This window comes from Nerophis ophidion, linkage group LG05 (assembly GCF_033978795.1).
Source record: "Nerophis ophidion isolate RoL-2023_Sa linkage group LG05, RoL_Noph_v1.0, whole genome shotgun sequence".
Taxonomy (NCBI): domain Eukaryota; kingdom Metazoa; phylum Chordata; class Actinopteri; order Syngnathiformes; family Syngnathidae; genus Nerophis; species Nerophis ophidion.
In genome coordinates this window covers 58342994-58358911 of record NC_084615.1, presented here as the reverse complement: position 1 = coordinate 58358911, position 15918 = coordinate 58342994, and the positions used below count along the sequence as shown (strand labels likewise).

The 15918-nt window shown below is 40.2% G+C and overlaps 1 protein-coding gene across 6 annotated transcripts in view; it reads left to right on the top strand.

The window, feature by feature from the left end:
* Window positions 1-3773: 3773 nt before the first annotated feature.
* csnk1a1 (casein kinase 1, alpha 1) overlaps window positions 3774-15918 on the top strand; it is an 85577-nt gene continuing 73432 nt past the window's right edge. For 5 of the 6 annotated variants that reach the window (XM_061901627.1, XM_061901624.1, XM_061901626.1 and 2 more), the window contains exons 1-2: window positions 3774-4473; window positions 4687-4793. In XM_061901627.1, coding sequence (XP_061757611.1) covers window positions 4351-4473; window positions 4687-4793 — 230 coding nt within the window. In that variant the 5' untranslated portion in view covers window positions 3774-4350. The remainder of the gene's footprint in view (window positions 4474-4686; window positions 4794-15918) is intronic. The other variant, XM_061901628.1, reaches the window with a different exon arrangement.

The following is a 15918-nucleotide window of genomic DNA, read 5'->3' as shown; positions in this document are numbered from 1 at the left end:
TGAATTAACATTAGCTAGTACAACGCTAACGTTAGCTAGGTCAGGCCCGTTGTGCGTTCTCTTTGTAATGACGTGGATTGTTTTTGTACAGAGAAATCCGGGCATTTTGCATACAATGCATAAAATGCTCTGTGACCCAGACTGCTCTGGCTGCAGTGCCCTCTGCTGGTTGTTCAGGGGAGTGTGTAGGTCACATTTATTTGTGCATCTGGTTTGTGGTAGGAATGTCTCATCGACACAAAAGCAAAAAAGCAATCCACATATGCAAATTCAATACAAAAACAAATACAAAATCAAGCATATTCATATTCAAATCCATCCATCCATCCATTTTCTACCGCTTATTCCCTTTCGGGGTCGCGGGGGGCGCTGGCGCCTATCTCAGCTACAATCGGGCGGAAGGCGGTGTACACCCTGGACAAGTCGCCACCTCATCGCAGGGCCAACACAGACAGACAGACAACATTCACACTCACACTCACACACTAGGGCCAATTTAGTGTTGCCAATCAACTTATCACCAGGTGCATGTCTTTGGAAGTGGGAGGAAGCCGGAGTACCCGGAGGGAACATGCAAACCCCACACAGAAAGATCCCGAGCCTGGGATTGAACCCAGGACTGCAGGACCTTTGTATTGTGAGGCAGACACACTAACCCCTCTTCCACCGTGAAGCCCGTATGCCAAACAGTCACTTAATAAATATTGTAATGACGTGATTCCAGCCGTCATCAAAGATTTGTCAGCCTTCAATGGAAGTTATTGCAAGCTGGCTACTGTAGGCCGTAGTCGACGCCAAAATAAACAATTAGGACACAAACACAACCGTCTTACTCAGTCTTTTCTGTCACTCAAGACATGTGGGAACCGTATGTTCTCCACATTGTCGTCTAACCTTTCCTTGTCGCCCAGCCAATCAACAGGCAGAACACATGTAATCAATATTGATATCATTTTTATTATTGATATTCTATTTTCATTACAATGTTTATTTAACTTATTTTGCAATTAATTTTGATTCATTATTTACGAACAAAATATTATTTTTCTTTTTTCAAACAGGTTGCTGTTTGTCCTTGTGTAATGTTATAGTGGCCAAAATATTAAATATATTTGTTAAATTAGACTTCTGTCTTGTTTGTAATTAAGTGGTTGGGCCGCAAGTACACCCTCGAGGGCCAGCAAAAAATATCTGGTTCTTAGCTGTGGTCTGTAGTATATCCTGTTGGCGCTGACAAGCCGAGGGGCCGCCATCTTAAACCGGTCAACATTTGATTGATTGATTGATTGATTGATTGTTTCATTGATTGATTGATTGAAACTTTTATTAGTAGATTGCGCAGTACAGAACATATTCTGTACAATTGACCACTAAATGGTAACACCCGAATATGTGTTTCAACTTGTAGTCGGGGTCCACGTTAATCAATTCATTGTAATCCTACTCAGTGGACTAGTGGTTAGAGTGTCCGCCGTGAGATCGGTAGGTTGAGAGTTCAAACCCCGGCCGAGTCATACCAAAGACTATAAAAATGGGACCCATTACCTCCCTGCTTGGCACTCAGCATCAAGGGTTGGAATTGGGGGCTAAATCACCACAAATGATTCCCGGGCGCGGAACTGCTGCTACCCACTGCTACCCACTGCTCCCCTCACCTCCCAGGGGGTGATCAAGGGTGATGGGTCAAATGCAGAGGACAAAATTCGCCACACCTAGTGTGTGTGTGACAATCATTGGTACTTTAACTTTAACTTAATCTCTCTCTCCCTCTAGTGAATTACCATGAATTGATTAACGTGGACCCCGACTTAAACAAGTTGAAAAACTTATTCGGGTGTTACCATTTAGTGGTCAATTGTACGGAATATGTACTGTACTGTGCAATCTACTAATAAAAGTTTCAATCAATCAATTAAAGCAATAGTTCTCAAATGGGGGTACACGTACCTCTGGGGGTACTTGAAGGTATGCCAAAGGGTACGTGAGATTTTTTTTAAATATTCTAAAAATAGCAACAATGCAAAAATCCTTCAAAAATATATGTATTGAATAATACATCAACAAAATATGAATGTAAGTTCATAAACTGTGAAAAGAACTGCAACAATGCAATATTCAGTGTTGACAGCTAGATTTTTTCATAAATATTGATGTTAAAGATTTCTTTTTTTGTGAAGAAATGCTTAGAATTAAGTTCATGAATCCAGATGGATCTCTATTACAATCCCCAAAGATGGCACTTTAAGTTGATAATTACTTCTTTTTGTAGAAATCTTTATTTATAATTGAATCATTTGTTTATTTTTCCACAAGTTTTTAGTTATTTTTATATCTTTTTTCCAAATAGTTCAATAAAGACCACTACAAATGAGCAATATTTTGCACTGCTATACACTTTAATAAATCAGAAACTGATGACATAGTGCTGTATTTTACTTCTTTATCTCTTGTTTTCAACCAAAAATGTTTTGCTCTGACTAGGGGCTACTTGAATTAAAAAAATGTTCACAGGGGGTACATCACTGAAAAAAGGTTGAAAACCACTAAATTAAAGTGTTCATGATTGTAGTACCAGTATATGAACACCAGGTGGTAGCATTTGCCTAGTAAATAATATTCAACCAGACACTTTAACATTGATTGATTGGTTGATACTTTTATTAGTAGATTGCACAGTTCAGTACATATCCTGTACAATTGACCACTAAATGGTAAACACTTCAACTATTCGTAAGCGTTCGTTTTTGTATTGAAACCGCAAATGTGTAATGTATTATATTTTTTTAAATGGTTGTTGTTGTTTTTTTTCAGTTTATTTCAGTTTATTGTTCTTCGGTTAATGGTCAACAAAGCAAACAAACAGTTGTTCATTCATAGATTGAAAATAAAAATGTTGCAGAATGGGTTTAGGCTGAAGTAAACACTTATTGCGCCTAACCCTATAAATAATGTGAAGTACAAAACAAACTTCCGAAATTTATAAAATGTCATTTGCACAACATATTATAAATACACATTATAAACAACATGAACATAGTTCAATTTTATACACAGTACAGGCATGTGAAATATCCTTGTATACGTATTAAACCTTTGCACTAATTATATACAATATATACAAACAATTATACTTCTATTATTATTTATATCCCATGTTTAGTTTTTAATTAACAATAATCATAGTATTAACTACAATGTTGATTCAAGAGTGATATATTTTTTCAAGACATTGGTCTTAAAGTCTTTTTTAAATGTGTGAATGGAAGTGGAACATTTTAAGGAATCATCCAATCTGTTCCACAGTTGAACTCCTCTAACAGAAACACATCTACTTTTTAGGCTCGTTCTTATTTTTGCTTTCTGAATGAAAGCTGAACTTCTGAGGTCATAGGGATTCTCTCTGGGTTTAAATCTCACTTGTTGACACCCAGGTAGCATGTGGTTATGAGCTTTGTAAGCCACAATATTAGTATTGAGGTCAACAAGATCGTGCAGTTTTAATGTTTTTAATTTTTTTTACAGTCTGAAGTTTGAATTCGTGGATGTCCACGAGTAGTTGTCCAGTATCAATGCAAAGTTCCCTTCACATTTAATTCGTCTGCGTTAATATAAACATTCCAATCCTTAGAGTCGTGCATAATTATGCATGAATACAAAAATAATTATACATCTTTAAAATGTGTGCACAAACTACAGTAACTCTAATTGACAGCCGCCGTGAGATAAAACTCCATATTTCCGACAGTCCCTGAAGGGCCCATGCGCTATCAAACCATAGCAATTCGTCTCCAACCGTAAACAGCTGAGAGAAAGGGTCGAGAAGACAAAATGGCGGAGTGAATGGGTTGCGCTGTGGCAAACGGTTGCGACCCTCGAAGATATTCCATTGGATATTCAGGACCGAAATGTTTGGATAGAAAAGCGATATCGCCAGGAACGTAATTGTTTTGGCGTTTCAGCCATACGTTTTTTTAGGTCATTTCCCCCAGCGACGATCCTCGCGATAGCATTTAGCTGTAACTGGCTGGTCGTACAAGGCCGCAACATCTTTCACATTTACATCCAATTGTATGTCGTTACTGCCACGTCATACAGTATTTCTTAAAGGAATTCGTGTTTCAACGAACATCTTTTGGGAATGGTAGCGTAAAAAAGTCAACGCACGGATATTTCTTTCCAATCCGGCGCATTACGTTAGCCGTAGTTTTTTTTTTTTTTTTTTTAAGTAGCTAACAGTGGTCGATAGCCACCAACGCCAGCTGACTCGGGGCCACCTTTATGTTTGGCCGCTGCCCAGAAAACACAATTCCCTGAAGTGAATCTTGCGGCGATTGTCATCTGGTGGATATTATGGCGAGCAGCAGCGGCTCTAAAGCCGAATTTATTGTCGGTGGGAAATACAAGCTTGTCCGAAAAATCGGATCGGGGTCTTTCGGTGACATATATTTGGCCATCAACGTCACAAATGGAGAGGTAATATTCTTAATATTTGTCCCTCCCTATTTGTCACCACACTTGGTTTTAACGAACACATCTATTCTTTAAGGTTACTTTACTCACTCCTGCGTTTGTATTTGGATTATCCTACGCAAGAATTTGGCTGCATGTATAAAACGAACGCTTTAATAAATGAGATATGTGATGATCAGACATGTAACTGTCACCTGTTTGGTGTGTTATGTTTAGGAGGTAGCAGTCAAACTGGAGTCACAGAAAGCCAGGCATCCGCAGTTGTTATACGAAAGTAAGCTGTATAAAATACTACAAGGCGGTGTCGGCATTCCACATATACGGTAAGGGCCTTCTTGTTACCTTGTATTGTCATTGAACTGTTTTAAGTCGATTATTGCGTGTACTTTGTCCATAGCATACATGCACTGTAGTTGTATTAGGCTGTCGTATGATCGACAATGCTAACAATGTCGCTTCCAATACCATCGTGTTACTTCACAATATACATCTCGTAGTTCTATTACTAATGTTCCGCACTCGTATTGTGTTCATTTATCGCCAGCGACAGTTGTTGCGGGTGAGGAATAGGTTGCTCTGTGTGGAAATGGCCGCTCCTCTTTTGTTGTATTCTCAACATGTCTTCCTCGGCTCGGAGTAGAAAATGGCGGCCAGGCACATTAGGGGAAAATAAGAACTTGAGCCTGTCGTGGAGTGGTTTAACTGTGCCAGAATGAGCAGATTTGTGTTTGTTTTTCATTTTAGATGGATGATGCAGACTGTTAAATTCACACTTGATTAACAGTGCGCAAGTTGTTCGTTTCAGGGACATTTTTAAAGTTGAAATGACTTCTTGTTGCTAACATCATTGGAGATTGTATTAAAGGCCTACTGAAATGAGATTTTCTTATTTAAACGGGGATAGCAGGTCCATTCTATGTGTCATACTTGATCATTTCGCGATATTGCCATATTTTTGCTGAAAGGATTTAGTAGAGAACATCCACAATAAAGTTCCAAACTTTCGGTGTTAAAGGGGAACATTATCACCAGACCTATGTAAGCGTCAATATATACCTTGATGGTGCAGAAAAAAAGACCATATATTTTTTTAACCGATTTCCGAACTCTAAATGGGTGAATTTTGGCGAATTAAACGTCTTTCTGTTTATCGCGCTGGAGGCGCTGACGTCAGAATGTGACGTCGCCGAGGTAACACACCCGCCATTTTCATTTTCAACACATTACAAACACCGGGTCTCAGCTCTGTTAGTTTCCGTTTTTTGACTATTTTTTGGGACCTTGGAGACATCATGCCTCGACGGTGTGTTGTCGGAGGGTGTAACAACACTAACAGGGAGGGATTCAAGTTGCACCACTGGCCCGAAGATGCCAAAGTGTCTGCCGCCAGACCCCCATTGAATGTGCTGGAGTGTCTCCACATTTTACCGGCGATGCTAAGGCAGACATGGGACAGAGATGTATGGATAACCTGCAGATGCATTTGCAACGACAGTCAACGAAATCACAAAGGTTTGTTGATGTTGACTGCCAGCTAATCGATGCTGACATGCTACGCTAATCGATGGTAACATGCTATTTACCGGCGGTGCTAAAGCAGACATGGTACAGAGATTTATGGATAACCTGTGGATGCATTTGCAACTATATTACGTTTCTTTCCACCCACATTTAATGCGAAAAAAACACTTACCAATAGACGGATTTAAGTTGCTCCATTGTCAAAAGATGCGAAAGTCCTGATCGTTTGGTCCGCACATTTTACCGGCGATGCTGACGCAGATATTCGGCCATGCTATGGCTATGAATAGCGTCAATGGCTATTCGCTCAATAGCTTCAGTTTCTTCCTCAATACTTTCATACTCCAACCATCTGTTTCAATACATGCGTGATCTGTTGAATCGCTTAAATCGCTGAAATCCGAGTTTGAAACCGAGCTAATGTCGCTATAATTGCTGTGGTATTCCCATTGTTTGTTTACATTAGCAGCACTGTGTGACATCACAGGGAAATGGATAGTGGTTTCGAAGATAGCGAAAATAAGGCCCTTTAAAGCTTTATTTAGGGATATTCCGAGACCGGTAAAATTCTGAAAAAAAATACAACAAGCCACTGGGAACTGATTTTTATTGTTTTTAACCCTTTTGAAATTGTGATAACGTTCCCCTTTAAGAGAAATGCCCTGCCTCTACCGGAGTCGCAGACGATGACGTCACACGTGTGGGGGCTCCTCACATATTCACATTGTTTTTAATGGGAGCCTTCAACAAAAAGTGCTATTCGGACCGAGAAAACGACAATTTTCCCTATTAATTTGAGCGAGGATGAAAGTTTCGTGTTTGAGGATATTGATAGCGACGTACTAGGAAAAAAAAAATGATGAAAAAAAAAACGCAATTGCATTGGGACGGATTCCGATGTTTTTAGAGACATTTACTAGGATAATTCAGGGAAATCCCTTATCTTTCTATTGTGTTGCTAGTGTTTTAGTGAGTTAAATAGTACCTGATAGTCGGAAGGGTGTCTCCACTGGTGTGTTGACGCGCAGTGTCTCAGGGGAGTCGACGGCAGCTATAGACAGCACAAGCTCAGCTTTTCTCCGGTAAGAACTGACTTTTTAACCACAATTTTCTCACCGAAACCTGCTTGTTGACATTTGGTAGGGATCCATGTTTGCTTGACCGCGCTCTGATCCATAAGAAAGTTTCACCTCCAGGAATTTTAAACAAGGAATCACCATGTGTTTTTGTGGCTAAAGGCTAAAGTTTCCCAACTCCATCTTTCTACTGTGAATTCTCCAATATTAATTGAACAAATTGCAAACGATTCAGCAACACAGATCTCCAAAATACTGTGTAATTATGCCGTTAAAGCAGACGACTGTTAGCTGTGTGTGTGCTGCGCTCATATTTCCTTAAAACCTGTGACGTCTTGCGTACATGCAGTAGGCCTTTAAAGGCCTACTGAAACCCACTACTACCCACCACGCAGTCTGATAGTTTATGTATCATCCATCCATCCATTTTCTACCGCATATTCCCTTTGGGGTCGCGGGGGGCGCTGGCGCCTATCTCAGCTACAATCGGGCGGAAGGCGGGGTACACCCTGGACTAGTCGCCACCTCGTCACAGGGCCAACACAGATAGACAGACAACATTCACACTCACATTCACACACTAGGGCCAATTTAGTGTTGCCAATCAACCTATCCCCAGGTGCATGTTTATATATCAATGATGAAATATTACCATTGCAACACATGCCAATACGGCATTTTTAGTTTACTAAATTGCAATTTTAAATTTCTTGGGAGTTTTTTCTTGAAAATGTCGCATAATGATGACGTGTACGCGTGACGTCACGGACTGTTAGGAAATATGAGCGCTGCGCACACACAGCTAAAAGTCGTATGCTTTAACGGGATAATTACACAGTATTTTGGAGATCTGTGTTGCTGAATGTTTTGCAATTTGTTCAATTAATATTGGAGAGGCCAAAGTAGAAAGATGGAGTTGGGAAGCTTTAGCCTTTAGCCCCACAAACACACGGTGATTCCTTGATTAAAATTCACAGAGGTGAAACTTTACTATGGATCACAGCGAACATGGATCCCGACCGAATGTCGACCAGTAGGCTTCGGTGAGAAAATAGTGGTAAAAAGTTGTTTCTTACCGGAGATCAGCTGAGCTTGTGCCGCCCATAAAGCTGCCGTCGAATTCCCTGAGACACTGCACGTCAACACACCCATGGACACACCCCTCCGGCTATCAGGTACTATTAAACTCACTATCCATCCATCCATCCATTTTCTACCGCTTATTCCCTTTTGGGGTCGCGGGGGGTATTAAACTCACTAAAACACTATAAACACAATAGAAAGATAAGGGATTTCCCAGAATTATCCTAGTAAATGTGTCTAAAAACATCTGAATACGTCCCAATGCAATCGCGTTTTTTTTTTTTTCTAGTCCGTCGCTATCAATATCCTCAAACACGAGTCTTTCATTCTTGCTCAAATTAATGGGGAAATTGTCGTTTTCTTGGTCTGAATAGCTGTTTTTGTTGGAGGCTCCCATCAAAAACAATGTGAAGATATGAGGAGCCATCAACATGTGACGTCATCATCTGCGACTTCCGGTAGAGGCAGGGCTTTTCTGTTAGCAAGCAAAAGTTGCGAACTTTATCGTGGATGTTCTCTACTAAATCTTTTCAGCAAAAATATGGCAATATCGCAAAATGATCAAGTATGACACATAGAATGGACCTGCTATCCCCGTTTGAATAAGAAAATCTCATTTCAGTAGGCCTTTAATGAGTCCATGAGGGAAGTACACTATAGTGTGTGATCTTGTGTGCAGAAACTGTTATAAAAACGTCTGTGTGATTTAATCTCCTATACAGCATTGAATGTTGCCTTAATCCAGTGGTCCCCAACCTTTTTTTGCACCATGGACCGGTTTAATATAGGCATTATTTTTAGGGACCGGCTCTCTACTTGTGTCAGATGAATACAGCAAAAATAAGTGCTGGGCTTGTTTCTTTGCAATGAGATCAACCTGCTGGGGACTGCAGATGGAAATCAGACTTTGGCTGAAATCGCTCACATTTTTATGTTATCCATCCATCTTCTTCCGCTTATCCGAGGTCTGGTCGCGGGCGCAGTAGCCTAAGCAGGGAAGCCCAGACTTCCCTCTCCCCAGCCACTTCGACCAGCTCTTTCCAAGGCGTTCCCAGGCCAGCGTATGCTGGGTCTTCACTGTGGCCTACTACCGGTCGGAAGTGCCCTAAACACCTCCCTAGGGAGGCTTTCGGGTTGCATCCTGACCAGATGCCCGAACCACCTCATCGGCTCCTCTTGATGTGGAAGAGCAGCGGCTTTACTTTGAGCTCCTCCCGGATGGCAGAGCTTCTCACCCTATCTCTAAGGGAGAGATCCGCCACCTGGCGGAGGAAACTATTTTCGGCCGCTTGTACCTGTGATCTTGTCCTTTTGGTCATAACCCTAAGTTAATGACCATTGGTGAGGATGGGAATGTATAACGACCGGTAAATTGAGAGCTTTGCCTTTCGGCTCAGCTCCTTCTTCACCACAACGGATCGATACAGCGTCGGCATTACTGAAGACGCCGCACCGATCCGCCTGTCGATCTCAAGATCCACTCTTCCCTCACTTCTGAACAATAGTCTTAGGTACTTGAACTCCTCCACTTGGGGCAGGGTCTTCTCTCCAACCCGGAGATGGCACTCCACTCTTTTCTGGGCGAGAATATTTATATTTTATATGTTCATTAATGTAAAAGAGTGTACCTTGCCTTCTGTCCGAATGCTGCTGGGATAGGCTCCAGCTCTCCCCATGAACCCAAGAGGGACAAGCAGTAGAAAATGGATGAATAGGTGTTCATAAATGTGCGTTGCATCATGTCACAAAGTTACAACAAATGGCAACTTACTATGAGGAGGTTTATCATACATCTTTAAACAAACTTATTGGTGTGTCGAGTGGGACAGGCCAAAGTCAGTCAAAGAAAATGCAATCATTTCCAAATTATTTAATGTTTTTGTGCGGGCCGGTACCGGTTGGGGACAGCTGCCTTAATCGATTTTGACGTCTCAATTGTTGACTGCATCCAATGTCTTTAACATTTACAATTAGATCCTCTTGAAATATAAGATTTTGTACACATTTATGTAAAATACTTAATAAATAACGGTATATTTGACAAACTGTACTTGTCATGAGTAGGTATGTAACTGACCGGTATTGATGATAAAACCATGGTAAAGCTCTTTCAAATAGTAATTATCATAAAATTGTGATTCACATTTCTATTTCCTCAAGAAGCAAGCTACCGTGCTGATTCCTTTAGCGAGCTAAACTTGTACAAACACATTGTTGTGTGAGCAACTGAGCTCACCTGCTTTGGCTTACTCATTAAGAAAAACAAAACAAAGGTAGGTTAAAAGATTTGATGTATATGATATATCGCGGGTTTGTCTCTGTGCGATATAGAAAATGACTATCGTAATATTCAAGTATACGTTCTCATGCAGTTGCTTTTGCCTGCGGGCATTACACTTCAGGCTCTTTTCACTCTTTCCTGTCTCTCCTTCTCACAGACAAGCAGGCGCACAAACTTACACACGTCACATACTGTCACGTCATACGTGTATGCCCTCGCCTAGCAGAGAGGTAGCAGACTGGACTACGTTATCTGCTAACGTAGCCGTACGAGTGGTAATAGGAGAGAAAGAAGGTGCGGATCTGGTAACAAATGAAGGAAGACTTAATTCCCAATAAAAACAGCAGGGGGTCCATCGTGTGGCGGTGGTTCGGCTCCAAATGGGAATATGTCGAACAGACAACCGTAATTTGTCAAGTGTGGGGCAAAAGCGTTGCTATAAAAAGTAGCATTACTGCTAATATGTAGCATCATTTGACAAGTCACACGCTAGAGAATGAAGCTAATTTCAAAACGTCCGTAGTATTATAGTGAAGGACGAATAGTATTTGATTTCCAATTATTCAGCTCATTTTTATTTGACACTTAAAATGTCTATGACAATCTTGCACTTTATGTTTTGGAAATGACATGAATGTTTGTACGATTGCTTAATAACTTTAATAAATACACTTTTGGTCAATTGACCTAATTGTGATTTCCCTCTCTGCATGAAAGTTTAAAAGAAGCATATATGAATGCAGTATGAAGAAGAATGTTTTAATGTATACACATATAATCATCATACTGCTGTGATTATATACATCAAGTGTTCATTCAAGGCTAAGGCAAAATATCATAATATATACATCGTATATCGCGATATGGCCTAAAAATCTCGAGATATTAAAAAAAGGCCATATCGCCCAGCCCTAGTGTGGAGAAGTATTTTCTGAGCACATAACCCGTGATCACAATAATAATGATATACTAGCAGCAGTATCTTCAAGTATGGCAAAGGGTTAGTCGTCCAGCCCATCATTTACACGATGAAATCACAGATCCCTTTAGGATCGTCTCAACCAAACTTTTTGCACTATTCAAACGCCGCGGCTTTGGGGCAGCTTTGTAGACTTTCAAAACCCCGTTGTAGCAATACTGTGTTTCAAATATCTCGTGAAGTTAAAATGTTTTGAAGCTCAATGTTTTTATCTCCTCACAGAATGTTTAAAGAACATTTGGCGCAAATAGCACGCAAATTCTTCCTCTAAAACAGTGAAAGTCACACTCGCTTGACACCATGTTTGTTTACAATGAGCTTGTGGCAGGTTTACGACAGGCATGTAGGAGAAGATTAGGCTTTCTTTACCCTAACCCACCCACAGCACAGTACTGGTAATCTCACCTCATTGGAACATTATGTATATTCTTATGGTTATCATATCATTTTTAAATGTCATCAGATATATTGGTGTGACAAAACATTATTAAATATTATTCTCATATCATCTGATCTTTAACAATTACTTTGTTTTTGACTTGCCAGTTTTAAAGCATCTGTACTAAAAACTAAAACTATCGATTTGTTTTTAATAAAATACTGAGTTAATGCAGCAAATTAAACAATATAAGAACACAGAAAAATATTTAAACTTTTTACTCAACATAGAAAAAATAACACAGTGTAGTATTTTTACACCCCTGAGTGTTGTACAGTGTTTATTTAGGAGATAATGAAGACATTTTGAAAGGTAAACAACAATTTTCCAATTGTTAGGGGACATATGCTCTTCACATCATTGGTAATTGTAAATGTGTATCGTAAGACAGGTTTGTAGCTGTAAGTTATACTATTGGTCCGATGGCTGCACCGTAACAGCTAAAATGCTAATGCTGTGAATGCTGGCAGCAGCAGCAAGTATTTACACACTTTCCATATATTTACTTTGGTGGTACTATGGCTCCACTACGACTCTACTCTTTGGTTAACGTCATCCTTATTGTAGCCAAGTGTGCACATAATTCATTCTAGGTGCAAACTGCTAACCTCATGTTGTACTGTTGGCTCTGTGTTTTAGTTTTTCTTCATGACGCTTCTGTGTAGCGAACTGGATGGAACAGTGTTGCTTGGCTGCTACTTCTTTTGCCATGGATTTTGGTGGCCTTCATGTTTTGCAACACCTGGCTTCCTGTCATGTAACTACTCGATCAGTCATGTATTTGAATAGGATGGTGTATTAGAGAGATAAATACAAGGGGAGGAAAATAGAATAATCTACGTAGCAGTTTCCCGTCTGTTAAAAGGTCTAAAATTTGGTTTAGATGTTTTTTCTGTGAATCCCGCAGCCCTAGGTAGTACTTTTACAGGTCCTTAAACATATCTTCCACATCACATTTTTCACCCCAGGGCTGTGGGCACCGACGCACAACAAATGTTCAGTTAACTTTATTATATAACTCCAAGTCACAGCTGACATTTATTTCACTGCCCTTAGCTGCGCATTTAGTTTCAAGCTCACGCTCATTCTGTTTACTTCTTATAACCGTAAGTGGATTGGGAAAAGGTTGACTCTGATTGGCTTTTGTCACAAATATTGCCACCATGTGTGTCCGACGGGGAAGCGTGGATTCACAGAGACAAGTGTGTACATGGGAGATAAAACCTGTTGGAATTGTACCATTTGTTATCATCAGATTGGTAATAAAAGTAAAAAAAATACCAGACATTGGGTTACAATATACTATATTATTTTAATTACTTAAAAACATTTCTTTTTTTGAAGGTGTGGCGGTGAAAAAAAATGCTGTGGCAGGTCGCCACATTTAATTACATTAAAGGGAAACCGTAGACGACATACCATTGGCTCAATAGTTACTGGTGCGATATTAATTGTCCTATATCAATGTTTATAAGGGTATGTATCAGGGCTGCGCGATTTCTCGACTTTGTAAGACATATCGATATATTTTTGAACACGATATGAATTAATAAAATATCAATATAATTTTATTCGTGTTAAAATGACTTAACGCCGCTTATTTGTTGCGTTCCTTGTTCTCCTTTGCAACACTCCGTGGGCTAATAAACCCCTCCCCTTCCCGCTTCCAAGCGGTGCTTGTCATCTCCCCCCCTCACTGCACTGACCCACAACACCACCACAGAAGCAAATTTGGAGCCTGACTGTGCCACCAGCAGTGACACCACCAGCTACGTAGCTTAACTACATTTCCCTGTAGATTGGCAGTTGCTTCGCCACTTTTTAAAGTCCCAACGATGGTTACACACACACACACACACACACACACACACACACACACACACACTAGGTGTGGTGAAAGTTGTCCTCTGCATTTGACCCTTCCCAATGAGGAGTGTGCGCTGCGCTTGGGAAAGTAGCAATGTCCTTAGCTTAGCTAATTTTAGACCCATGTAGTGGTTAGCTAAGCTACATGCTACAAAAGAAGCGAGAGGGAGAAGAAAAAGGGATCTGGAGTATTGCAGCTCCACGGGCAGGGAATAACATATACGGGAAAGATGAATGATTTGTTGGTTTGCGTATAAGAACGTCCATGATTGGTTGGTTTACTATGACGAGTCACAATTTGTTCAAAAGTGGGGCAAACATTAGGGACAGGCCAATCAGGGGCAAGATAGGGAATGGAACCAGGAAGGGAAAACACAACAGACATTCCAAATGACGATGAGTTGCAGAAGAGAAAAGCTACTTTTCAAGCGAAATGTAGCACACAAAAATTTAGTAACAATATAAAATGTTTTAAATATCACAATTTCAATATTGACACTCAAACAAGGTACACATGTGCATTCATACATACAGACCCAATGCCATCATGAGGCCTACTGTAACGCTCAAACACAGAAAAGATCCTTTAACTGCTAGCGCTGTTGCCAATATGAGTCTAGGGCTGGGTGATACGGATCAAAACTCCTATCTGATATAATTTGGCCCATAAACCAACCCATAAATGGAAATATCCGTTGACGTAACTAAATATCTCCACCATACCCTGGCCTAAAATTTTGGGTACTGATAGGATTCCAAATACACAAAAACGGTTACCAACAAGTAAAAAAGTGGGTTTTGCATGATAACTTAAGAGGTGTTTTGAGATAAGAAAGAAAAAAAGCCTTGAAAATAAAATAAACAAAGTCAAATATAATCTCCAATCCCCTTTTTAAAAAAACATTTACCTATGCTCAATTCTTCAGCTAACAAATACATAAAAGAACAAAATGTAAAATAAAGTGCCCTGGTTCAAGAGGACATGTTTAAACATTAGCAGCAACATAAAACTAATTGACTTAACAATGGTATTTTTATAGGTAAACATTATAGGACATACACACAAATATTTTACCCAGGAACACCAACTTGCCAACTGCTTCATGATGCTGTGTGACAAGCAGTGTTCTGAAGATTACTTTTAAAGGTCATTTATTATGGTTACTTGTTTTGAGGGCTGTAACTAACGATTATTTAGATAGTCGATTAGTCAGCAATTATCCTATTGATTAGTTGACTAATCAGAAAATAAAGAGGACACGCATTTATTGGCTCTAATTTTTCGATTAACTTTTAAATGCAGCTTAAAGGGGAACATTATCACAATTTCAAAAGGGTTGAAAACAATAAAAATCAGTTCCCAGTGGCTTGTTGTATTTTTAGATTTTTTTTTTTCAAAATTTTACTGGTCCCGGAATATCCCTAAATAAAGCTTTAAAGTGCCTTATTTTCGCTATCTTCGAAACCACTATCCATTTCCCTGTGACGTCATACGGGGCTGCCAATACAAACAACATGGCGGTTACCACAGCAAGATATAGCGACATTAGCTCGGATTTCAACGGCTTAAGCGATTCAACAGATTACGCATGTATTGAAACAGATGGTCGGAGTATGGAGGCAGATAGCGAAAACGAAATTGAAGAAGAAATTGAAGCTATTGAGCGAATAGCTATTGATGCTATTCGACCATAGCGTGGGTGTACCTAATGAAGTGGCCCATAGCATGGCTGCCTAATTAGCATCGGCGGTAAAATGTGCAGACCAAACGATCAGGACTTTCGCATCTTGGGGACGGCGTGGCGCAGTGGAAGAGTGGCCGTGCGCAACCCGAGGGTCCCTGGTTCAAATCCCACCTAGTACCAACCTCGTCACGTCCGTTGTGTCCTGAGCAAGACACTTCACCCTTGCTACTGATGGGTGCTGGTTGGCGCCTTGCATGGCAGCTCCCTCCATCAGTGTGTGAATGTGTGTGTGAATGGGTAAATGTGGAAGTAGTGTCAAAGCGCTTTGAGTACGTTGAAGGTAGAAAAGCGCTATACAAGTACAACCCATTTATCATTTACCCATTTATCTTGTGACACTGGAGCAACTTAAATCAGTCGATTGGTAAGTGTTTGTTTCGCATTAAATGTGGGTATCTAGTTTCAAATGTACATACAGCTAGCACAAATAGCATGTTAGCATCGATTAGCGTAGCATG